The 26,353-nt window shown below is 38.5% G+C and overlaps 1 protein-coding gene across 6 annotated transcripts in view; it reads right to left on the reverse strand.

Moving 5' to 3' along the window:
* Positions 1 to 26,353, reverse strand: part of GPAM (glycerol-3-phosphate acyltransferase, mitochondrial) — a 70,169-nt gene that overhangs the window by 21,101 nt on the left and 22,715 nt on the right. For 2 of the 6 annotated variants that reach the window (XM_029244899.1, XM_029244894.1), the window contains exons 1-9: positions 21,776 to 21,814; positions 21,290 to 21,342; positions 19,836 to 19,966; positions 18,553 to 18,675; positions 16,259 to 16,332; positions 13,643 to 13,756; positions 11,766 to 11,912; positions 1,375 to 1,471; positions 596 to 732 (exon numbers count right to left, since the gene is read on the reverse strand). In XM_029244899.1, the coding sequence (XP_029100732.1) occupies positions 596 to 732; positions 1,375 to 1,471; positions 11,766 to 11,912; positions 13,643 to 13,756; positions 16,259 to 16,332; positions 18,553 to 18,675; positions 19,836 to 19,966; positions 21,290 to 21,326 (860 nt within the window). In that variant the 5' untranslated portion in view covers positions 21,327 to 21,342; positions 21,776 to 21,814. Of the gene's footprint in view, positions 1 to 595; positions 733 to 1,374; positions 1,472 to 11,765; positions 11,913 to 13,642; positions 13,757 to 16,258; positions 16,333 to 18,552; positions 18,676 to 19,835; positions 19,967 to 21,289; positions 21,343 to 21,374; positions 21,393 to 21,775; positions 21,859 to 26,353 lie in introns of those variants that run through there. The other 4 variants (XM_029244900.1, XM_029244895.1, XM_029244897.1 and 1 more) reach the window with 3 other exon arrangements.

Here is a 26,353-nt window from a genome sequence, read left to right on the forward strand (position 1 = left end):
TTTCTAATTGCCTTTTATATGTTTGATAAATACTGCTGATAAGTTTAGCTATTCACAGTTCACCAAATATCCCATATAAAACACAGAAATGATGACGATAGTCTTTTGTTGTTGTTGTTGTTTTATTGGAGTATGGTTGCTTTACAATCTTGTGTTAGTTTCTGCTGTACAGCAGGGTGAATCAGCCACATGTATAAATATATATCCCCTTTGTATTTCCTTCCCATTTAGGTCACGACAGAGCACTGGGTAGAGTTCCCTGTGCTATACAGTCAGTTCTCATTAGTTATCTATTTTATACACAGTAGTGTATATATGTCAATCCCAGTCTCCCAATTCATCCCACCCACCCCTTCCCCCATCTGTTCTCTACCTCTGTGTCTCTATTTCTGCTTTGCAAATAAGTTCAAATGATGATGGTCTTAATGCTTTTTTGTACTTTCCAAATTTTCTGCAATAAGCGTGCATTACTTTTATAATAAAAATAAAAAAGTTAATGTCCTCGTTACAATAAATGTATCAAAAGGTATAATAAAAAAAGAAAAATTCAAAATATAATCTTCATACCTTAACTTTCAAAATAAGCTTATCTTACCTGAAGATGGGGATGTTGAGATTATTGCCTGAAGCAATGTATGGCGCTTTGATGTTATGGCAGAAGAGAATGAAAGTGAGCAGGAGATAGTCAATATGTGATCTATGAACTGGTAGAAATATAAGTGGCAAATTCATCTAGCAAAAGGAAAAACACCAAATTTAAAATTCAGATGGAAAGTTCAATTACAGTTTGCAACTTCACATTTGGTTAAAGTCATTCAAACACTAGCTACTTAGTGACTCATTCTTTAAAAACATTTTTCCGTAATAAGAACTTCTTTCAATTTAATATCATCCAGCTAAAAACAACTACACCAACAGAAAAGAATCAGGGAAGGAGGAGAACAAACAAGAGTTCAAGTTGACTATATATCTTCTGAAAGGAAGCCCTAATCATATAAAAAGAACATAGTTTTTGGCCACAAGCTTGGTTTGGTTTGAAATCCTGGGCAAGTGACTTACTGGCTGTGACTTGGGACAATTTCTTAACCTATATGTGCCTTTATTTCCTCATGTATAAAATAAGGATTGTTCTACCTGATTTTCAGAGTTATTGCAAGATAACTTACAGAAGGAATCCTGCATATTGCTGGAAGGTGCTCCTTTACCCCACTTATCTCCCACAAATACATAACTACTGTAGTTATCTTACACGGGGGAAAATCTTGCAAATGTGTAGGAATGCACAACAGTATACAAGAAAACATTTGAAAAAGAATTCCAAAATCACTCTGCAAATGTGGAGAATATAGAATGACAGATTCACATAATTCTTGCCTCAGTTGCAGCTTTAACCATCTCAAGTTGACCCTTGTGAATTTGAATATTCCAAAAGAAGCTGTTGAACAGTTTTAGCAGCACCCATCCGGTCAGTCTGAAAGGAAGTTAAAAAATTTTTTAATGTATATACATATATTTATATATATAAACATATATATTTGACATTTGTCTACCTAAAGTTTTGAACCTACAACGTGAGTGATTGTAACTGACTTTTTATGAGCACGTGTGCATGTATGTGTGTGTATGTGTACATCTGAATTGTGAACTTAAATAACTGACCTTACACATACTACTTATAGAAGCATCCATTTATTATGTACTAAAATCTTACATTTCATTCTAATTGCACACTTTATACTTCAGAAGCTAATGATCAAGCAAATATTTAGGTGAGTAGAGTGATCCCTCTCCTGCATACAAATCACTCCACGACATGGGCATGTGCAGATTCATCAAGAAAAAAAGAGAGAGGGCCCAAATAAATAAAATCAGAAATGAAAAAGGAGAAGAAGTTACAACCAATACTACAGAAATACAAAGGTTCATACAAGATTACTACAAACAATTATATGCAAATAAAACGGATAACCTAGAAGAAATGGACAAATTCCTAGAAATGTACAATCTCCCAAGACTGAACCAGGAAGAAATAGAAAATATGAACAGCCCAATTACCAGTAATGAAACTGAGTCAGTAGTAAAAAAAAAAGAAACTCCTAGCAAACAAAGTCCAGAACCAGATGGCTTCACAGGTGAACTCTACCAAATATTTGGTGAAGAGTTAACACATATCTTCTCAAACCATTCCAAAAAATTGCAGAGGAGGGAACACTTCTGCATTCTGCTCATCTTATGAGGCCAGCATCACGCTTATAGCAAAACCAAAGACATCACAAAAAAAGAAAATCACAGGCCAGTATCATTGTTGAACATAGATGCAAAAATCCTTAACAAAATATTAGGACACCAAATTCAACAATACAGTACATTAAAAGTATCACGCACCATGATCAAGTGGAATTTATCCCAGGATGCAAAGATAGTTCAATATCCACAAATCAATCAATGTGATACATCACATTAACAAATTGAAGAATAAAAATCATATGATTCTCTCAAAAGATGCAGGAAAAGCTCTTGACAAAATCCAACATCCATTTATGATAAAAACTCTCAACAAAGTGAATATGGAGGGAACATACCTAAACATAAGAAAGGCCATAAATGACAAACCCACAGCTAACATCAGACTCAATGGTGAAAAGCTAAAAGCATTTCCTCTAAGATGAGGAACATGTCAAGGATGCCCTTTCTTGCCACTTTTATTAAACACAGAATTGAAAGTCCTCACCACAGCAAACAGACAAGAAAAAGAAATAAAAAGAATCCAAAGTGGAAATGAAAAAGTGAAACTGTCACTGTATATACATGACATAATACTATACTTAGAAAATCCTAAAGAGGTCATCAAAAACTACTAGAACTCATCAATGAATCTGGTAAAGTTGCAAGATACAAAATTAATATACAGAAATCAGATGCATTTCTATACACTAACAATGAACTATCTGAAGGAAAATTAAGAAAAGAATTTCATTTATAAATGCATCAAAAAGAATAAAATACCTAGGAATAAATCTACATAAGCAAGTAAAATACCTGTACTTGGAAAAATGTAAGACACTCATGAAAGAAACTGAAGATGACACAAGCAGATGGAAGGATATACTGTGTTCATGGACTGGAAGAATTAATATTGTTAAAATGACCATATACCCAAGGTAATCTACAGATTCAATGTAATCCCTATAAAATACCAATGGCATTTTTCACAGAACTAGAATAAATAATTCTAAAATTTGTATGGAAACACAAGACCCCAAATAGCCAAAACAATCTTAAGAAGAACAAAGGTGGAGGTATCACGCTCCCTGATTTCAAATTATCTTACAAAGCTACAGTAATCAAGACAGCACGTACTGGCACAAAAACAGACACATAGATCAGTGGAATGGAACAGAGAACCCAGAAAGGAACCCACACTTATAAGGGCAATTAATCTATGACAATGGAGGCAAGTATACACAATGGGGAAAAGAGTCTCTGTAATAAATGGTGCTGAGAAAACTGGACAGCTACATGCAAAAAACTCAAACTGGACTACTCTCTCACACCATGCATGAAAATAAATTGAAAATGGATTAAAGACTTAAATCTAAGACCTGAAACCATAAAACTTCTAGAAGAAAACATGGGCAATATACACTTTGACATCAGTCTTAGTAATACTTTTTTTGGATATGTCTCCTCAGGTAAGGGAAACAAAAGCAAAAATAAACAAATGGGACTAAATCAAATTAAAAAGCTTTTTCAGACTGAAGAAACTATCAACAAAACAAAAAGGCCACCTACTGAATGGGAGAAGATGTTTGAAAAGGATACATCTGATAAGGGGCTTATACCCTAAATATACAAAAAACTCAAACAACTCAACATCAAAAAACAAACAATCCAATTAAAAAATGCGCAGAGGGGGCTTCCCTGGTGGCGCAGTGGTTGAGAGTTCGCCTGCTGATGCAGGGGACATGGGTTCGTGCCCCGGTCTGGGAAGATCCCACATGCCGCGGAGTGGCTAGGCCCGTGAGCCATGGCCGCTGAGCCTGCGCGTCCGGAGCCTGTGCTCTGCAATGGGAGAGGCCACAACAGTGAGAGGCCTGTGTAGAGCAAAAAAAAAAAATGCGCAGAGGATCTGAATAGACATTTTTTCCAAAGAAGACATACAGATGGCCAACAGGCACATGAAAAGATGCTCCACATCACAAATCATTGGGGGAACACAAATCAAAACCACAGTGATTGCACTGGTTCAAGATGACAGAGTAGAAGGACGTGCTCTCACTCCCTCTTGCAAGAGCCCAGGAATCACAACTAACTGCTGAACGATCATCAACAGGAAGACACTGGAACTCACCAAAAAAGATACCCCACATCCAAAGACAAAGGAGAAGCCACAATGAGATGGCAGGAGGGGGTGCAATCACAATAAAATCAAATCCCATAACTGCTGGGTGGGTGACTCACAAACTGGAGAACACTTACACCACAGAAGTCCACTGACTGGAGTGAAGGTTCTGAGCCCCACGTCAGGTTTCCCTACCTGGGAGTCCAGCAATGGGAGGAGGAATTCCTAGAGAATCAGACATGGAGGGTAGCGGGATTTGATTGCAGGACTTTGACAGGACTGGGGGAAACAGGCTCCACTCTTGGAGGACACACACAAAGTAGTGTGCGCATAGGGATGCAGGGGAAGGAACAGTGACCCCAGGGGAGACTGAACCAGACCTACCTGCTAGTGTTGGAGGGTCTTCTGCAGAGGCGGGGGGTGGCTGTGTCTCACCAATGAGGACAAGGACACTGGCAGCAGAAGTTCTGGGAAGAGTCTGCCATTACCCCCACCAAAGAGCCCAGGTAGGTTCCAGTGTTGGGTCGCCTCAGGCCAAACAACCAACAGGAGGGAACCCAGCCCCGCCCATCAGCAGACAAGTGGATTAAAGTTTTACTGAGCTCTGCCCACCAGAGCAACAGCCTGCTCTACCCACCACCAGTCCCTCCCATCAGGAAACTTGCACAAGCCTCTTAGATAGCCTCATCCACCAGATGGCAGACAGCAGAAGCAAGAAGAACTATAATCCTGCAGCCTGTGGAACAAAAACCACATTCACGGAAAGACAGACAAGATGAAAAGGCAGAGGGCTACGTACCAGATGAAGAAACAAGATAAAACCCCAGGAAAAGCAACTAAATGAAGTGGAAATAGGCGACCTTCCAGAAAAAGAATTCAGAATAATGTTAGTGAAGATGACCCAGGACCTCGGAAAAAGAACGGAGGCAAAGATCGAGAAGATGCAAGAAATGTTTAACAAAGACCTTGAAGAATTAAAGTACAAACAAACAGAGCTGAACAATACAATCACTGAAATGAAAACTACACTAGAAGGAATCAATAGCAGAATAACTGAGGCAGAGGAAGGGATAAGTGACCTGGAAGACAGAATGGTGGAATTCACTGCTGCAGAACAGAATAAAGAAAGAAGAATGAAAAGAAATATAGACAGCCTAAGAGACCTCTGGGACAACATTAAACACAACAGTATTCGCATTATAGGGGTCCCAGAAAGAGAAGACAGAGAAAGGACCCGAGAAAATACGTGAAGAGATTATAGTCGAAAACTTCCCTAACATGAGAAAGGAAATAGCCACCCAAGTCCAGGAAGCACAGAGAGTCCCATACAGGATAAAACGAAGGAGAAACACACCAAGACACATAGTAATCAAATTGGCAAAAATTAAAGACAAAGAAAAATTACTGAAATCAGCAAGGGAAAAATGACAAATAATGTACAAGGCAACTCCTTATGGTTAACAGCTGATTTCTCAGCAGAAACTCTACAAGCCAGAAGGGAGTGGCATGACATATTTAAAGTGATGCCAGGGAAAAATCTACAGCCAAGATCTACCTGGCACGATCTCATTCAGATTTGATGGAGAAATCAAAAGCTTTACAGACAAGGAAAAGCTAAGAGAATTCAGCACCACCAAACCGGCTCTACAACAAATGTTAAAGGAACTTCTCTAACTGGGAAACATAAGAGAAGAAAAGGACCTACAAATCAAACCCAAAACAATTAAGAAAATGATAATAGGAACATACATATAGATGATTACCTTGAACATAAATGGATTAAATGCTCCAACCAAAAGACACAGACTCACTGAATGGATACAAAAACAAGACCCATATATATGCTGTCTACAAGAGACCCACTTCAGACCTAGGGACACATACAGACTGAAAGTGAGGGGATGGAAAAAGATATTCCATGCAAATGGAAATCAAAAGAAAGCTGGAGTAGCAATGCTCATATCAGATAAAATAGACTTTAAAATAAAGAATGTTACAAGAGACAAAGAAGGACACTACATAATGATCAAGGGATCAATCCAAGAAGAAGATATAACAATTAAAAATATATATGCACCCAGCATAGGAGCACCTCAATACATAAGGCAACTGCTAACAGCTAGAAAAGATGAAATCCACAGTAACACAATAATAGTGGGGGACTTTAACACCTCACTTACACCAATGGACAGATCATCCAAACAGAAAATTAAGAAAGACAAGCTTTGAATGACACAACAGACCAAGTAGATTCAATTGATATTTATAGGACATTCCATTCAAAAACAGCAGATTACACTTTCTGCTCAAGTGTGCACAGGATAGATCACATCTTGGGTCACAAATCAAGCCTCAGTAAACTTAAGAAAACTGAAATCATATCAAGGATCTTTTCTGACCACAACACTATGAGATTAGAAATCTATTACAGGGAAAAAAACGTAAAAAACACAAACACATGGAGGCTAAACAAGACGTTACTAAATAACCAAGAGATCACTAAGGAAATCAAAAAATACCTAGAGACAAATGACAAAGAAAACACAAGGATCCAAGACCTATGGGATGCAGCAAAAGCAGCTCTAAGAGGGAAGTTTATAGCAATACAATCCTATCTCAAGAAACAACAAACATCTCAAATAAACAACCTAACCTTAAACCTAAAGGAACTACAGAAAGAACAAAACCCAAAGTTAGCAGAAGGAAAGAAAGCATAAAGATAAGAGCAGAAATAAATGAAATAGAAGCAAAGAAGACAATAGCAAAGACCATTAAAACTAAAAGCTGGTTCTCTGAGACGATAAACAAAATTGATAAACCATTAGCCAGACTCATCAAGAAAAAGAGGGAGAGGACTCAAATCAATAAAACTAGAAATGAAAAAGGAGAAGTTACAACAGACATCACAGAAGTACAAAGTATCCTAAGAGATTACTACAAGCAACTCTATGCCAATAAAATGGACAACCTGGAAGAAATGGACAAACTCTTAGAAAGGTATAACCTTCCAAGACTGAACCAGGAAGAAATAGAAAATATGAACAGACCAATCACAAGTAATGAAATTGAAACTGTGATTAAAAATCTTCCAACAAACAAAAGTCCAGGACCAGATGGCTTCATGGGTGAATTCTAACAAATTCTATCAAACATTTAGGGAAGAGTGAACACCCATCCTTCTCAAACTTCCAAAAAATTGCAGAGGAAGGAACACTCCCAAACTCATTCTATGAGGCCACCATCACCCTGATACCAAAACCAGACAAAGATACTACAAAAAAAGAAAATTACAGACCAATATCACTGATGAATATAGATGCAAAAATCCTCAGCAAAATGTTAACAAACAGAATTCAAAAACACATTGAAAGGATCATACACCATGATCAAGTGGGATTTATCCCAGGGATGCAAGGATACTTCAGTATATGCAAATCAATCAATGTGATACACCATATTAACAAATTGAAGAAGAAAAAACATATGATCATCTCAATAGATGCAGAAAAAGCTTTTGACAAAATTCAACACCCATTTATGATAAAAACTCTCCAGAAAGTGGGCATAGAGGGAACCTACCTCAACATAATAAAGGCCATATACGACAAGCCCAGAGCAAACATCATTCTCAATGTTGAAAAGCTGAAAGCATTTCCTCTAAGATCAGGAACAAGACAAGGATGTCCACTCTCACCACTATTATTCAACATAGTTTTGGAAGTTGTAGCCACAGCAATCAAAGAAGAAAAAGAAATAAAAGGAATCCAAATAGGAAAAGAAGAAGTAAAACTATCACTGTTTGCAGACGACATCATACTATACATAGAGAATCCTAAAGATGCCACCAGAAAACTACTAGAGCTAATCAATGAATGTGGTAAAGTTGCAGGATACAAAATTAATGCACAGAACTCTCTTGAATTCCTATACCCTAATGATGAAAAATCTGGAAGAGAAATTAAGGAAACACTCCCATTTACCATTGCAACAAAAAGAATAAAATACCTAGGAATAAACCTACCTAGGGAGACAAAAGACCTGTATACAGAAAACTATAAGACACTGCTGAAAGAAATTAAAGATGATATAAACAGATGGAGAGATATACCATGTTTTTGGATTGGAAGAATCAATATTGTGAAAATGACTATAGTATCCAAAGCAATCTATTCAGTGCAATACCTACCAATGGCATTTTTTACAGAACTAGAACAAAAAATCTTAAGATTTGTATGGAGACACAAAAGACCCCGAATAGCCAAAGCGGTCTTGAGGGAAAAAAACGGAGCTGGAGGAATCAGGCTCCCAGACTTCAGACTATACTACAAAGCTACAGTAATCAAGACAATATGGTACTGGCACAAAAACAGAAATACAGATCAATGGAACAGGATAGAAGTCCAGAGATAAACCCATGCATCTATGGTCAACTAATCTATGACAAAGGAGGCAAGGACATACAATGCAGAAAAGACAATTTCTTCAATAAGTGGTGCTGGGAAGACTGGGCAGATACATGTAAAAGAATGAAATTAGAGCACTCCCTAACACCATGCACAAAAATAAACTCAAAATGGGTTAGAGACCCAAATATAATACCAGACACTATAAAATTCTTAGAGGAAAACACAGGAAGAACACTCTTTGGCATAAATCACAGCAAGATCTTTTTTGATCCACCTCCTAGAGTAATGGAAATAAAAACAAAAATAAACAAATGTGACCTAATGAAACTTAAAAGCTTTTGCAAAGCAAACTACAAACAAGATGAAAAGACTACCCTCAGAATGGGATAAAATATTTGCAAATGAAACAACGGACAAAGGATTAATCTTCAAAATATATAAACAGCTCATGCAGCTCAATATTAAAAAAAAGAAAAGCCCAATCCAAAAATGGGCAGAAGACCTAAATAGACATTTCTCCAAAGAGAACATACAGATGGCCAAGCAGCACATGAAAAGCTGGTCAACATCACTAACTATTAGAGAAATGCAAATCAAAACTACAATGAGGTATCACCTCACACCAGTTAGAATGGCCATCATCAGAAAATCTACAAACAACAAATGCTGGAGAGGGTGTTGAGAAAAGCGAACCCTCCTGCACTGTTGGTGGGAATGTAAATTGATACAGCCACTATGGAGAACAGTATGGAGGTTCTTTAAAGAACTAAAAATAGAATTACCGTATGATCCAGCAATCCCATTACAGGGCATATACCCTGAGAAAACCATAATTCAAAAAGAGACATGCACCCCAATGTTAACTGCAGCACTATTTACAATAGCCAGGAAATGGAAGCAACCTAAATGCCCATCGACAGACGAATGGTTAAAGAAGATATGGTACATATATACAACGGAATGTTACTCAGCCATAAAAAGGAATGAAATTGGGTAATTTGTAGAGATGTGGATGGATCTAGAGACTGTCATACAGAGTGAAGTCAGTCAGAAAGAGAAAAACAAATATCGTATATTAACGCATATATGTGGAACGTAGAAAAATGGTAGAGATGAACCGGTCTGCAGGGCAGAAATTGAGACACAGATGTAGAGAACAAACGTATGGACACCAAGGGGGGAAAGTGGCAGGGGGGTGGTGGTGTGATGAATTGGGAGATTGGGATTGACATGTATACACTAATATGTATAAAATGGATAACTATAAAAACCTGCTGTATAAAAAAAAAAAACAAACCATAATGAGATATGACCTCACCCCTGTCAGAATAGCTATTATCAAAAAGACAACAAATAACAAGTATTGGGGAGAATGTAGAGGAAAGGGAACCCTTGTACATTGTTGGTGGGAATGTACATTAGGGTAACCACTATGGAAAAGAATATGGAGATTCCTCAAAAAATTAAAAATACAACTACCATATAATGCAACAATTCCACTCCTGGGTATTTATCTGAAGAAAATGAAAACACTAATTAGAAGCCATATATGCACCCCTATGTTCACTGCAGCATTATTTATAATAGCTAAGATATGGAAGCAACCTAAGTGCCCATCAATAGATGAATGGATAAAGAAGATGTCGTATGTACACACATATACCCAAAAACACACAATGGAATATTACTCAGCCATAAAAAAAGAATGAAATTTTGCCATATGTGACAACATGGATGGACCTAGAGGACATTATGCTAAGTGAAAAAAGTCAGACAGAGAAAGACAAATACTGTATGATATCACTTATACAGTATGGAATCTAAAAATCAAAACAACATAATAAAACAGTTATAGATACAGAAAAAAACAGGTGGTCGCTAGAGGAGAGGCAGGTGGGAATGTAAGGAATAGGTGAGGGAGATTAAGAGGTACAAACTTCAGTTGTAAAATAAATGAGTCACAAGTATGAAATGTAACATGGGGAATACAGTTCATAACTATGTAATATCTTCGTATGTTGACAGATCATAACTAAATTTATAGTGGTGATCATTTTGAAATGTACAGAAATATTGAATCACTATGTCATATAACAGGAACTAATATAGTGTTGTAGATCAATTATACTTCCAAAACAAACAAACTCAAAAAAAGAGATCAGATTTGTGGTTACCAGAGGTGGTGGGGGAAGGGGGAATTGAATGAAGGTAGTCAAAAGATACAGACTTCCAGTTATAAGATAAATAAGTGCTAGGGATGTAACATACAACACAATAAATATAATTAACACTGCTGTATGTTATATATGAAAACTGTTAAGAGTAAATCCTAAGAGTTCTCACCACAAGAAAAAAAAATTTCATTCTATATCTTTGATTTTGTATCTATATGAGATGATGAATGTTCAGTAAACTCATCGTGGTAATCATTTCATGACATATGTAAGTCAAATCATTATGCTGTACACCTTCAATTTATACAGTGCTGTATGTCAGTTATATCTCAGTAAAACTGAAAGAAAACAAAAAGACATGGGCACGTGAAACCCAGCTCACAACTAGTCTAGAAGATGTCAGCAGTAATACAATGGCTGGTAACAGCTGACAGAGATTAATGCACCTTGAAGCCTCCCAAGTGCTACTTCTCATGACAGTTAAAGAATAAAAAGGGCTTCCCTGGTGGCGCAGTGGTTGAGAGTCCGCCTGCCGATGCAGGGGACACGGGTTCGTGCCCCGGTCCGGGAAGATCCCACATGCCGCAGAGCGGCTGGGCCCGTGAGCCATGGCCGCTGAGCCTGCGCGTCCGGAGCCTGTGCTCCGCAACGGGAGAGGCCACAACAGTGAGAGGCCCGCGCACCGCAAAAAAAAAAAAAAAAGAGGAGTTGGTTTTTAACATCAGAATATGATAAAACCTCTTTTGGACCAAGAGCATTGTGCTAGGAAAGTGCAATGGTTCAGTCCTGTCTGCTCAAAACAGGATGACTCTTGCTGAAAGTTTTCTGCTTTGCTTTTTATACCTGATCAGGGCCGGTGAGACAGTGGCAACCATTTCTTGAAGGATCTTTCTGGCTTTCTTTTTCACTTTATTGACAGCTTTTGATTGCTGCTGAGCAGAACCATCAGGGTTTAATTCAGCAGCCACTTCGGCAATTGCCTCTTGTACTCTGATTTCAAAGTGGAAGACAGACAATGTAACTGGCTCTATGCTACATTCTGTATTATTTTCTAAACTACAGATAACAAATCACAAAACAAAATATATTTTCTCTTTTATGTGATAACACAAGAGAATAAGCTCAAGTTAGAAGTGCTTTCCTTGGCTGTCTATTAAATATTAAGGATATTATATTCCTAAATCAATGAATTCCTGAGGAAGCTGGAAGGCAGATTTGAAAATTTAATTCAAATTCACTGGGTAGCAACTATGTGAATTTGAATGTTCCAGTTATGCTGTGAGGGACACAAAGTTACACTGTGGCAGAAAGGAAGAAAAGGAAGATTATCCCTTTAGGCATATAATTCAGAGGTATCCCAAGCCCACTTGCCCAAGTAATGTGTGATTTTTCTTTTGAATACCAAACTTATTATTCATTTACATTGTGGCTTATTAGTGGAACTATTTGTAAAACTCTCTAGGAGGGATCAAAGGTGGACATAAATATTTACAAGTATTTTCCAAATTAAACCAGTAATTTTAAAAAGGCACAGCTCTAGATTTAAATAGCACAGACCAGTAAGCAGTAAGGTAAAAGGGAAGATTTAACCCAGTCTTGTAAATCTTCCACATGACTTAGGGAAGAACGAATGAGGTTTAAACCTCCTTAAATCACTTCTAAAATCCTAGTTATTACTCAAAATATCTGGATGGAATGAAACATACTTGAGGGGCTTTACCTAGAAAACAGAATATATAATAATCCAAGGGAGTTTCAAATAATTGTTTTTTTCTCCCAGTGTTGCTGATTTTAGGCTAGTGTACAGCAAAACTCCACAGAGCCCCATCATTCGTTACTACAGAAAGATCAATTCCACATGACACTTATGCACCATCCCTAATTCTATTCCATGAATAGCATTTATTTCAATACAGCCAGGAATGTTTTTGCAAGTAATTCATGTAATTATTATATCTCCATTATCAACTATTCACTCATTTATTCAATAAATATAAAAGTACCTACTACGTGCCACTACTGTTCAGCCCTTAACAACCATACCACTGGGCTTGCATTTCTAAGCATCTTTCAACCCACTCTGGTCTCCAGCTTCCCAAATCCAGGTAGGTGTCTAACACAGGCCACAACAATGAGGTGGAATAGAAACCAACCTTCACCCAAACTCCCATAGTCTAATGGCTGAGCTTCATAACGATTTCCCCAATCCTTTTGAGTTCAAGTCAGTCTTGTCCATTTTTAAGCAAGATCCTCTGAGGGCAAGGACACTTATCTCATTCTCTTAAAATTTCTAATAATGACTTTCTAATACAAGAATTTGTGCCCAGGTACTTAACAATTATTTGACAGAAATATCAAACTCGCTTCTCTTCTGGCTATAAAATAGGAAATGCATTGTCCCAAACATTCATATTACAGAACACTTAACAGAGAACTCTGGAAATATGTGCATATCTGAACTCCAACTCGCCTTTCATTTATTAGAAGCCCATTCAATTATTAATGCATGAAACAAGACTGCTATTCCTACATGGCACCAAAACCATCCGTTCTCTTGCCTTCCCTTGCTTTCTTCTGGAGCTTGAGCATTGAACGTTTGGAAACACAAACACCTCTTGAGACAGAGTCCCAGAGAAACTAAAGGTTGATAAAGGAAATTACTTCCCCACACCCACCGCCCATCCCTACATTTCCCCTTTACAGCAGCGTCCCACCCTTACCTACTGCTGTTCAGTACGTTTTCAGTCACGTTGGTGGCAAACATGCCTTTATGGACATCTCGCTCTTGAACGAAAAGCACGTAAGAAAGACGTCTTGCCAGCCATCCTCGATGCCTGCAACGTGAAAATGATTTAGCAGAGAAGTACTCTAGGAATACCTAAAGCAAGTTGCTTAAACTACACAGGTTCCCCTCCTGTAAAAATAAATCCTCATTTCATCTATTCCAGAGATTTAGGGTTCTCCTGTAGCAAATTCTCCTTAGTAAGTAGTTCAGGATGCTATGCAGACAGTTTTATTTCTAATTTCCTTCATGTACTCTCAGCTAAAACTTAAACTTGGAATTTATGTATTAATGCTTGAATAGTGTTACTCCGCAAACTAATAATCCAAATATAAAAACAAAAGAAAAGCATCTTACTTTAATACCATTTGAAAAACCAAATATGTTGAATGCTTTATATATAAGCTATATAGCTTATATCTATAGCTATGGGCCATAAAAAATAATTTGGGAGTCTTTTCCTACCATGAAGGGCTACTTTTTTTGTTGTTATTACAGTAATTCTTCTAAGGTGATCACTGACTGTCAAATTGACTTGACAAAGTTGATCAGTTGAGAGAAGTCAAGGAAACTAAACAGTGGTCTGAATATTTGTGCTCTGCGCTTATGAAGCCAGAAGCTCTTACTGTTTGGGTAGCTTTTTTGAAAACACATTCAGCATACCTAGGGAATAGGACATACTCCCATCAGGGACAGTGACTATGTGTTATCTGGATGGGGGTTAAGGACAGGGATCTAGAATAAGAATGCTACAAACTTCCATTATGTGGTGATTTGAAACCATTTGTAATGATTATATAATGCCTCATTATCATGTCCTCCATAATGATAAGCATATAAACAGTAGAAGATTTCAATTATAAAGTAATTCTGGAAAGATCCAAAAAGACTTCAATTGAGGAAAAGCAATTCGAGGGGGCTTCCCTTGTGGCGCAGTGGTTGAGAGTCCGCCTGCCGATGCAGGAGACACGGGTTTGTGCCCCGGTCCGGGAGGATCCCACATGCCGTGGAGCGGCTGGACCCGTGAGCCATGGCCGCTGAGCCTGCGCGTCCGGAGCCTGTGCTCCGCTACGGGAGAGGCCACAGTGGTGAGAGGCCCGCGTACCGCAAAAAAAAAAAAAAAAAAAGGTTCCTTCATCTCTCCTTCCTGACATTCTTTTTCTTCCTCCTTTCCTTTGTCTCATTTCTCTGAAAACTTAGCCCAATATGTTAAGTGTTTAATTCTAAACTCTTCTATCAGTGAACATTGTCAAAATTATTACTGGAATGTACAAAGTCCAAACTCTTGATGAAATCCCTTCACAATGGACTGAAAGCAGTGTGTGTGTGTGTGTGTGTGTGTGTGTGTAAAAATGTTTAGGCTATGCTTCATGCAACACACAGAAGAGCTAAACAGCCACCTCACTTGCACAGGTAGCTTATTACACTGAATAGTTCCACACTGCCTGGTCAATACAACATATGCTAAAAAGTGTGCGTGTGTGTGTGTGTATCTCATATGCTTTTTTTTCTTAACTGCCTCCAACTGAGGACCACAAATGAACTCCTCGGTTTTGTATGTAAAATATCTACTTACATAAAGAAAAGACTCAATGGGATTCTTTTGCTTAGGATCTTAATCATGTCAACCAAAGGAAAAAAAAATTTCTCCTCTTTCCTTTAAACTTGAGAGCAAGAGAGAGAGAGAAGAAAGGGTAGCATGGAAATTGGAAAAAACACATCCCTTGACTTTAGTTCTATTCAAAAAAAACTTAATATATACCCAAATATTATCATGCTCACTTAAATATCATCATCAAAAATGAGTAGTAAAATCAGAAAGACTTAAAATTTAAGTATTTGACTTCTTGGATCAGTTTTTTAATGGAATTTTGTGTATTTCTCATCACCTGAGCCTACTACTTACCTACTCCAGGTATTTAATCTCAGAATTATAAGGACTGGTAGCATGTTTAGCTGCCGCTTCTCTCTTGTCTCGCAGACATTGCCCCTCTTTCCTCATCCCCTAGACTAAATTCACTTAGAACAAAGCCTCTTTTCTCCCACTCTGATGCCTAACAGCCTATCCCCATATGCCTGGAATTTGGAAGTAAGAATTCTAAGAAAAGTCTTAAGCTAATAATAAAACAAAGAACATCTGTTCAATAGAGAAAAATATCTTCCAAATCTCTGTAGATAGGCAGATTTCAAAAAGTTACACTTTCTTTGAGGTATAAAATAATAATAGATCATAAGACATCCAAACCTACACCTCTCCTCACACATATCTCTGTCACATTTTGGCACATTTCAGCTGCAGCATCAGTATTTCAATAAGGTAAAGAAAGCCAGAAGTGATATATACATGCTCATGAAAATATTATATAATTACAGCAGGAAATAGCAATAGGTCTTCTCAGGTTCCAATTTTTAGATAAAGCCTTTTGTGTCAGAAGTTAGTATCTTATTAACTCTAAAAAAAATAAATAAAGAGATTCATCTTAAAGTGTGTTAACTGGTTATTATGGAATTTTTCTCTTGACATGCATTAGAAGTATAAGAAATGTCTTTTTACCTTGTGTGAGTTTCATTGATATAAATAACATTCCGCAAACCCAAAGATGGGATACTGGGGTTGAAAAATTTATCCTACATAAAACAAAATAAAATTAGACATAAATATATGACCGGATTGCTGGTGAAGGACTCACATTATTAGTTCTTGAGGACTTTTATAATTCAAGCATAAAGTAAGGCATTGCTTCAAAAATCTGAGATGAAGAAAAATGGTGTTTTATTGAAAACTACTTTTTAGCCTTCTAAGAAGGTCACAGACTCAAAACTAATCAGCAGCAGCTTTCAAAGGAACTACTGTCTCTCACTTTCCTGCCCTACTCCCAACCCCCAACCAAAAAGAGTTAAAGCCAGAGACAGCTTAAGTCACTGACAGGAATACTGGAGACTTCAGTGTTTTCAAAATACAAAAATATTATGCTAAGTATCATGTAGTTATTGTGAGATTACTAAATCTCCCAATAATCCTGACACATAAGAATTATTATCCCCATTTTATAGACAGGAAAACTGAGGCTTGCAGAAGTTTAGGATTCAATCCCAGATCTTGCTTCAAAGAATGTGGTCTTTCTATTCCCCTAAAATGACTGTCTACTTAATGAGAAAACATATGGCTAAAGGTCACCCTCTTTACAGGTAATCTTGAAAGATAATCCAGAAATAGCTCTGCTAAAAAGAGAAAGGCCATAACTTTAACAATGTGGGCAAAAAGGTAAACTTTCCACAAATAAATGCTGAGAAAGCACAATGTACCCTCAACAAAAGATGTCAAAATACTTAAGTGATATCTCCTTAGAGAAAAGGAAAATAGGATTTCATAGAAAAGGTAGCAAATGTCAAAAAATTACTACAAAAATACTGTCAAACAAAAATTATTTTAGAAAAACATGCCATGGAAGAATATAAGATCAAGTTTAGCTCTATCAGGTACTATACGTAGGCAAAAATCAATTATCTGTTATACTACTCACCTATCCCCACCCCAGACCATCACCACCACCAAATAATTTCTTACACTCTCTTCTGACTGAAGAACACATTAGAGTTAAGGTATTGTTTTGATCTTTTAAGCATTCAAAATTAGAATTAGATGAGATGCCAGATCTAAAAAGAAAAGCCACACGATCTATTTAAATCTTTATTTCTACTGGCCTATTAATCTGAACTGGCCTTACTCCTAGACTAGAAATGGCCATGATCCTTCACTTCCACCATAATCTTGCATCAAGGCACTTGTGATTTAAGAGGAACAATATTTCTATCAAGATATTCTTGAGCAGACATGAATATTTAACATAAACTGCTTGGGTATCACACAAATCTCTCTCAGATTAGCAAATTCCTTATACAAGACTTTCTGCCAAGCCAAACCTGAGTGGAGAATTCTCACAGCACTGTTAGCTATTCACACAGGTTATAAGCAACTTCTATAAATTGCAGGGTTAATAAATGGCACTTAAATGTCCTGGTAACTGGCCCATCCCAGAGAGAGCTTACCATCTAGTTATACGTTTTAAAAGGTAAGTCTACTGCCTTAGAACACAGCCACATTAGAGTCTACATTCCTGTGCTAACTCATCCCTCTGGCAAAATGCCCTCAGAAGCATACTTCTCATCCAATCGACTCTTCCCAAACACTACACTCTAATGTGGAAGATTTTGTATGGCTTGTGTTTTTCCATCAAATACGAACAATAAGCGCATGCACACTCCTTCTTAAATCTTCATCATAACATTCTAGTGACCATCCTTCCCTATCACAGAGCCAACCGAAACCCCTCACTCCCTCCACCGCAGGAACAGACACTTAGCAAAAGGGCAAAGCCACTGCTTTAATTTCTTATTCTGTCCTGCTCCACGCTCGTGTGTGAGCTCTCTCTCACGCGCGCGCACGCTCTCTCTCTCTCTCATCCATCTTGCTAGGATTTTAACTTTCAGTGCTAAATTGCAACATCTTGAAGTTACATGAAGGTTCCCACCAACTCTTTGGAAGGGTTATCTTAAAGTAAGATCTACTCTCCCTCTAAAGTCATACTAAAATGAAAAAACAAAACAAAATATAGCCTGGCATCAACTATTAGACCAACATTCACTGAATAAATGAATGGAAAGAAAAACTGAGTCAACATCTTTACTTGGAATATTTGGTTTATAAAGATGGGCCTAAGTTCTAAAAATACATTAAGTCCATTAAGACCACACAATAATAAAATTCACACAAAGTAGGAAATCTAGGTCACATATTTCACTCTGTTTATTAAAGGTCAACAAAGGTATTAAAGGTAGCATTCTTACCCAGCTCTGGGGAGTACAGGAATAACAACATCTTCCTACAAAGGGCCTTTTCCGGCTCATTAGGCTTTCTTTCCACTTTAAGGTTGCAGATCTGAAGACAGTCGGTCTGAAACCACACTCACCCTAATGAATATTAAGAAAAAATAGTGTGTCAGTAACAAGAAAATTATACTTGTCCACTTGATCTCTAAGCTATTTCAGATAGAAGAGAAACTTCGGACATATTTTCTTTTTGGTGGCATGTGTTTCTCAGAGTGATTTTTCATTCAAGGTGCTCCCTCTATGACCAACACTTGGAACATAAGCAAAAATTGAGCACCTAAGAATAGCAATAGCTGGCAACACTGAAAGCAGCATTCAAAGGTTTAAAAACTAAGTTATAAAAGGTCAGATAGCCTTCTGACAGTAGCAGAAGGAATAAAGTCAGACTCCTGGAGCCCTATGCTAACAATTCACCTCACTCCCTCTTAAATCACACATGCCCACAAAAGAACTACAAAGGCCTTACTCAGAGAGTAAACAAGTTGTTATAATACGGCTTAAAATATTTTACTTTAAATGAAAAACAAGGTAAACTTATATAATATTCCTTTATCCTAACAATAGAGTTTAAAGTCTGGAATTTAAATTATAGCCATACTATCCAATTAGGGTCAAACTCTGCTCTTCTGTTTTAAATAATTTTCTCTTAACTTTGAGTTCATCAGTTGCTCAAATCCCACTGATATCACATTCTCAAAAATAAACCAAAAAACCACCCAAAACTCCAACATCATTTTTTATCTAAAGCAGATACTGTTCAGGAAACATTTAAAACATGCCATGTTATATTGACATAGGGAAAACAATACAAAAAAAAAAAAAAGCATGCCCTTTGGATTGAGATACATACTAAAATCTCCTATTTTCAATTTTTGAAATAAAGTTTACTTCCATTACAAAATTCACACTTCTGAAATGCAATCATGGAAAACAGATACGAAAAGAAAAAAAAATCTCTTTATAATTACACCACCCAAAACAACTAATAGGTTTTTTTCCTATTGCTTTTTAACATAATCACTGTACTTAAATTTCCTACCCAATTTTCTCTTCCCAATAACATAATACCATAAGAATTTTTAAATATTAGACTTCATAAACAAATCTTCTAACAGCTGGAGGTAGTTTCTGTAGCTATTAACCTCTATTTGAATTTCTGTTGCTTCCAGTGTTTCCACCTTCATACACACTGAAATGAACATCTTTAGGCTGAATGCTTTTAACCTGTATCTTAAACTTACCCATTCCTCACTTGCATGCTTACATCGACCAATACTGTATTCAGATGAATTTGGCAAATAAGAAACATCTATCATGCCAAGGGTCAGTGCAGATTCATCCATGTCACAAAGCGTAACTCCCAAATCATGTGCTATAAAAAAATGTATACCATATAAGTTAATGAGGGATCCAGAGAGCAAATACTAGAACTCAAAATTCTGATTTCTATATTATTTTGCCCCATGACAGGATGTCAAATGAACTATGGAGGACTTCCCCATGTTTAGTCAATGTGTAAAAAAGGACTTTGATGTGTGTATATGAATCCAGGCCATCCTGATTTTAAAAAAAAACAAAAAACAGCATTCGTTATCTTTGGACTTCATGAACAAAACAGCTATGAATTCACAAGGGTAAATAACAGCTGATTTCAGGTACGTGACAAATAATTATTTCACCTGTGTAACTAAATAGTTCCTGGAAGTATGAAGATACGCATTTATTAAATTAAAGTTACATGTATGCACACAAGTAGATAATTTTGAAAAATTATGTGCTGGGAATTTTTCATCATACACACTATGCAATGTAAAATGGGTAACAGTAATGAGGGCACCTCTCAAGTTTCCCACTTAAACTGAATTAAGCTCTGAATTTTCTTGTGCTGCCTTAAATGAAATGATGTTTGCAATTTTAATACATCTACACAGCTCTAAGACAAAAGTACACTCTTCTAAAATATCTGATTTATAAGTTTTCATATCTTTTCAATAAGCCTTTTCCTACCCTAGGAAAAAATGTTCACTAACAGTGAACTGCTAAAGAAAACAGATATTAACTTAAAATATAAGAATTTTCTAACATAATTCTCAAATTATTTTAGCATTTGACTATTTCTCACCTGGCCTTAAATTAGTCCTTTAAAACCGTGAAAGGTCATGTTCAAGTTAACAGTGTTCCTTGGAGGGCAGATGCCGAGCTCTTTACAATCCCCATGTGGATTTACAGTGGTTAACTGTTACCCTCAGCATGACTATACACATTCTTAACAATTTTATGTGAGTAACAATCTACCATAATAGGCGAGGGGAGGGAATAGTAAAGCAATGCACCTGGCATGAAAGCTCTTCTGTATTATAAAATAAAACTCAGCTATCAGTTTCAGGTGCAGAATGTAGCTACAACCGGCGGAGCCAGCTGCTGCCTGGGAAAATGAAGACTCGTCTGGCCCCTGTGACGGGGGCAGGACGAGAGGTGGAAACAGTCTTGTGCCAATAGGAAGTGCACGCTTCACCCCTCCCTCCCCATGTTTGTCCAAGGTTGAAAAGTACACTCCCCCGTAAAAAAAAAAAGAGAATCCTGGAGGCGCCAGGCTGTGGGCTGAGGGGAGCCAACTGTGGGTTTTAAAAGCGACAGAGGCAGGAGGGCCAGCTCTGAAGCCAAACAGATCAGAGTTCGAATCCCCCCTGCTTACCATCTGTGTGACTTTGGACGAGTCGGTTAACTTCCATGCCTTGGTTTCCCCATCTGGAAAATGGGCATGATATGATAAATCTTACCTCCTGGGCTGCTGGGAGGACTGGATAATACCCCTAAGACGCCTGGCACAGTGTCTGACGCACAGTGCGTGCTCAGTTCAATCAGTGGTCATCTGTCAACGGACTGTCCCCAGCACCAGCTGCTCCCAGAGCACGCTTGCTGCCTCAACGCCAAAGCCAATGACTCCACGTGCCCTTCGGGTGCGCGGGGGACTGAGCCCACAGGGACTTCCCTCTCGCCCAGGGGAAGCCTGCCGCAGCCCGGTCTCCCGGGGAGAGAAAAAGCCCGACCCCCACGCCGGCACGAGCCGGCCCCATCTCTCAGGGGGAACCCGGGAGCTCGAGGGAGAGGGCCGGGGGGAGCGGACCGCCCGGCAGCTTGCTGGAGTAGCGCCGGGCCCGGTGAGAGGGCGACCACGCACCTGTCCCGGCGCTCCCGGCGCGAGCAGCCTCCCGCAGCCCGCTCCCGCCCTGGCCGCTCGCACCCTCGGCTCCACCGGCTTCACCTCTGCAGCTACCCGCACTTCAAGCCTCCGCCGGCGCTGCTGCGACGTCGCGCCATGATGACGCAACCGGCGCCCGGGGTGACGAGCGCAGCCGAGAGCCAGCCACTTCCGGGAGGGCCAGGGCTGGGGCTAGGCGCCGGGGCCAGGCGGCCGGGGCTTTGCGTGGCTCGTGGCCTCGTGCACTGGGGATAGGTCCGAGAGTAGAAGGTGTCCCCGCAAGTGTGTCTGCGTGGCCAGGTACGGCGTGTGCTGCCTAAACGCGCGGTGATTCTGCCTGGGCGCTGAGTCACGTGAGTGTGGGTGCATCTGTCTGCGTTGTGTGAGCTCTGTTCCTCTAGAAGTTTGTATCTCCGCCCGGCTCTCCTGGGAGCCTGCACGTGGGCTGTCTTTTTATGAGATTTGTAGGACTGCAGAATTTATTGGGCATGAGGGAGGTAGGGATTGGGAATGACCCTGTTGTGTAGTTTTCCAAACAGTGGCTGAGTGCCTTTTCCTAAAGGAGGAATATAAGGAATTAAAAGAGAAATAAATAAGGCTTGGACGAGCCTGAGTCCAAATTTCTCTGCCTTTGGTCCTTGAAACAAATTAACAAGGGGCACAAAGAGTTTCTTTCACAGTATTTGTTGTACCATTGACAAGGCCAGTGGTTATCAAGAGATTAGCAATTTAGAAGGGAAAAGATAACCTTTTACATGCACTTAAGCAACAAGCATTAACTATGAACTAGCAGAAGGTACAAAGATCGTTAAGGCATAATCCCTGCCCTCACGCCTCTGCCACCAGTCCTCATCTCCTCTGCACACATGAACCCTAACCCTCTCTTCCAAACAATCTCTGCCCACGTCCATCCATCAAAAACCATCCACAGCTCCCACAGTCCAAATGCCTGAGCCTGGCATCTAAGGCTTACACAGAGAGGCTTCTACTTTTCCCACTGCTCTCCATCAAGAGCCCCTGCTTCAGCCTCTCCCATCGTCCCTTGTCAAGCCCTGGGCCCTCATACTCCTAACTGTGCTCACACCTCTCTCAGCTAAATTTGACAAGTTCTGTGTTGAACTAGGACTCCAAGCCTTCCCTGATGTCTCCAGCCCTCCATAAACACACTGTCATTTAAGTCTTTACTGAATTTGTTACAATATTGCTTCTGTTTTACATTTTGGGTTTGGGGCCACAAGGCACATGGGATCTTAGCTCCCCCACCAGGGATCCAACCCACACCCCCTGCATTGGAAGGCAAAGCCTTAACCACTGGACGGCCAGGGAAGTCCCAGTGCCTGTTTCTTAGGTATCACTATGATACTTTGTTATAGTAAATACATAACAGTAAACACAGTACCTACTTGTTGAAGCTAAGGAACAAGAAGTAAAACAAGAGTTCTTTCTCTGGCACTTCCTACTTCTGTTTGTAAATCCATCCCAAAACAATTCAAAACAGCAGGAATTGTTATTCATTTAAAAAAAGATTTTGAGCTCCTTGAAGTCAAGGGCCCTGTCTTTATTCAACCCCCCCTCACACAACTTAGCTCTAAGCACACACCTAAGTATTTAAGGCCTATGATGACTAGAATAAGATGAATTCTCATCCCAAAATATCATGAAATTTGTGTACAGATTACTGACCCCTGACATTAAAAAAAAAAGAAAGAAAAAGAAAAGGAGGGGAGAAAATACAGGAAAGTCACAGGATTTGAAGTCACTGTTAAAGTAATGAGAAATGATGTAGAGCACCACAGGAATTAAAGTGTAAGCCAGAGGGGAAAATTAGGTTCTTATATAAACTTCATTTGTATGCAACTCTTCTGCAACACCCACTGCACAAGAGTTTACGGTACTTGGAAGAGATGTGGACTGCAGTGCACAGATTACTAAATGAGAACTGTTTTGGAAGCAAGTGACACCCTTGGCAGTCTTTTATCAACAGAACCACAATAACTTATAGTAATCCAGATCCAATCTAGTCAGCCAAGGTGGAGCAACAAGGACTGAAGGATTGAATTTACTCTCCTGCTAAGATGACAACAACAATAAAAAAAATTTTTTTAAAAAAGCAAAATATATAAAACAGCAAGCAGTGCAGGACTGTGGTCCATAAGGGAAAGGAAGTGAATGAGGTTAAGCACTATGATTGCCTCAGCCTACTGCCTAGAAAGAGTTGCCAGGCTATAGTGCAGACAGGGGTAATCTAGGAAGAGCTAGGTAGACTCTCTGAGGTGAGAAGCTAGAACTGGGAGACCAGGAAGGCCAAAACAGCTGGAATTGGGAGTAGAGTACCAGAGAGGTGTGCCTCTTCCCACAAGGCAGAGTGAAAAGATAACCAGTGAACATATGGGACCAGGAATAAGGCCTGGAAAATCCCATAAGTCGCAACTCAAAAAGTCTTGCCTCAGTAGTGGGGTAAAATTAACCGTAGAGTAAAACTTCTCTGGACCTACATAACAAATCTTAAAAGGCAGCCCCCAAAGGATCAAACTTCAGAAGAACAAAATATCCCAAAACAAAGTACAAGAATACTTAAAGGATATCAAAAATATCTAGCACCCAACAACGTAAAATTCACAATGTTACTCTTCCAATCAAAAATCATCAGGGATGGGCTTCCCTGGTGGCGCAGCGGTTGAGAGTCTGCCTGCCGATGCAGGGGACACGGGTTTGTGCCCCGGTCCGGGAAGATCCCACATGCTGCGGAGCGGCTGGGCCCGTGAGCCATGGCCGCTGAGCCTGGGCGTCCGGAGCCTGTGCTCCGCAACAGGAGAGGCCACAACAGTGAGAGGTGCACATACCGCAAAAAAAAAAAAAAAAAAATCATCAGGGATGCAAAAGGAAGCAGGAAAGAATGAACCACAATGGGGAGAAAAATTAATTAACTGAAAGAGTCCCAGAAATGACAGAGATGATAGAATTGGTAAATAAGGACACTAAAACATACTTACAACTATATTCTGTAAGTCCAAGAAAGTAGAGGAAAGATTGAGTTAAGTAGAGATGTGGAAAACTTAAAAAAGACCCAAATCAAACATTAGATATTATAAAACCATTGTCTGAGATTTTTAACACACACACATGCACACATCACTTGTACAGGATGAACAGCAAGTTAGACGTTACTGGAAAAAAAAAAAATTAAAGAACCAGAAAATGTTGGAATAGAAACTATCCAAAATGAAACACAAATAGAAAAAAGTAAAGACTGAAACTAGAAATGAACAGAGTATCAGTGAGCTTAATATATATGCAACTGGCATCCCTGAAGAAAAGGAGAAATATCAGAAATACATATTTGAAAAAATAATGGCTGAAAACTTCCCATATTTGATTAAAACTATAAATTCACAAATCCAAGAAGCTCAACAAACTCTAAGTAGAAACAAGAAGAAAACTATACCAAAGAACATCTCAATTAAATTGCTTACAACCAGTGATAAAGTGAAAAATCTTAAAAACAGAGGGAAAAAGACACGTTACAGTGCAGAGGAACAAAGATCAGAATGTCAGGAGACTTCTCATCAGGAATATGCAAATGAGGAGACAGTGAAGCAGCATCTTTAAAGTACTCAAAAAGAAAACTGTCAGTTTAGGATTCTTTCCCCAAACATGTATTTCAAACACAAGACAAAGACATATCTGACACACAAAAGCTGAAAGAATTCACCACCAGCAGACACTACAAGAAATGTTAAAAGAAACTCCTTCAGGTAGAAAGAAAATACAGCCAGATGGAAATTTGAATCTACATAAAGGAATTAAGCGCTCAAGAAATCATAAATCTGTAGGTAAATAATTTTTTTCCCTTTTAAAACTCTTTTAAAAGATAATAGCTTAATGCAAAAATAAAAACAATATGGGGGGGGTTATAATATATGTAGAAATAAAATGTATGATGACAGCACAACATCCAGAAAGGGGGAAGTATCTGTTGTTGTAATATTCTTATACTAAGCATAGCGTGGTGTAATATACTTGAAGGTAAACTGTGACAAATTAAAGATGTATACTCCAAAATATATATATAAAATAAAATAAAAAGATGTATACTCCAACTCTTAAAACAACTGCCATAAAAGTAAAACAAAGAGTTGTAGCTAATACATCAACGAAGAAAATAAAGCAGAATCATTAAAAAAAAAAAGTCACTCGAATCCAAAAGAAGGCAGTAAATGAGGAGAAAGGAAAGAAAAATGGATTGAGAAAGAAAAAACACATAGCAAGATGGTAGATTTAAATTCATGCATATAAGTAATCACCCCAGTTAAAAGGCAAAGATTGTCAGACTGGAGAAAAAAGCAAGAACCAACTGTATGCCATCTATAAAAAGAAATCACTTTAAATATAAAGACAAATAAGTTAAACGATTGAAAAACAATGTACCATGCTAATGATAATCAGAAGAAATATGGGTGGTTATATTGATATCATACAAAGTAGATTTCAATACAAAGAATATTACCAGAAATAAAGAGGATCATTTCATAATGATAAAGGAGTCAATCCATCAAG

This window comes from Monodon monoceros, unplaced genomic scaffold (genome assembly GCF_005190385.1).
Source record: "Monodon monoceros isolate NGI ecotype Baffin Bay Population unplaced genomic scaffold, NGI_Narwhal_1 Super_Scaffold_4, whole genome shotgun sequence".
NCBI classification, from domain to species: Eukaryota; Metazoa; Chordata; class Mammalia; order Artiodactyla; family Monodontidae; genus Monodon; species Monodon monoceros.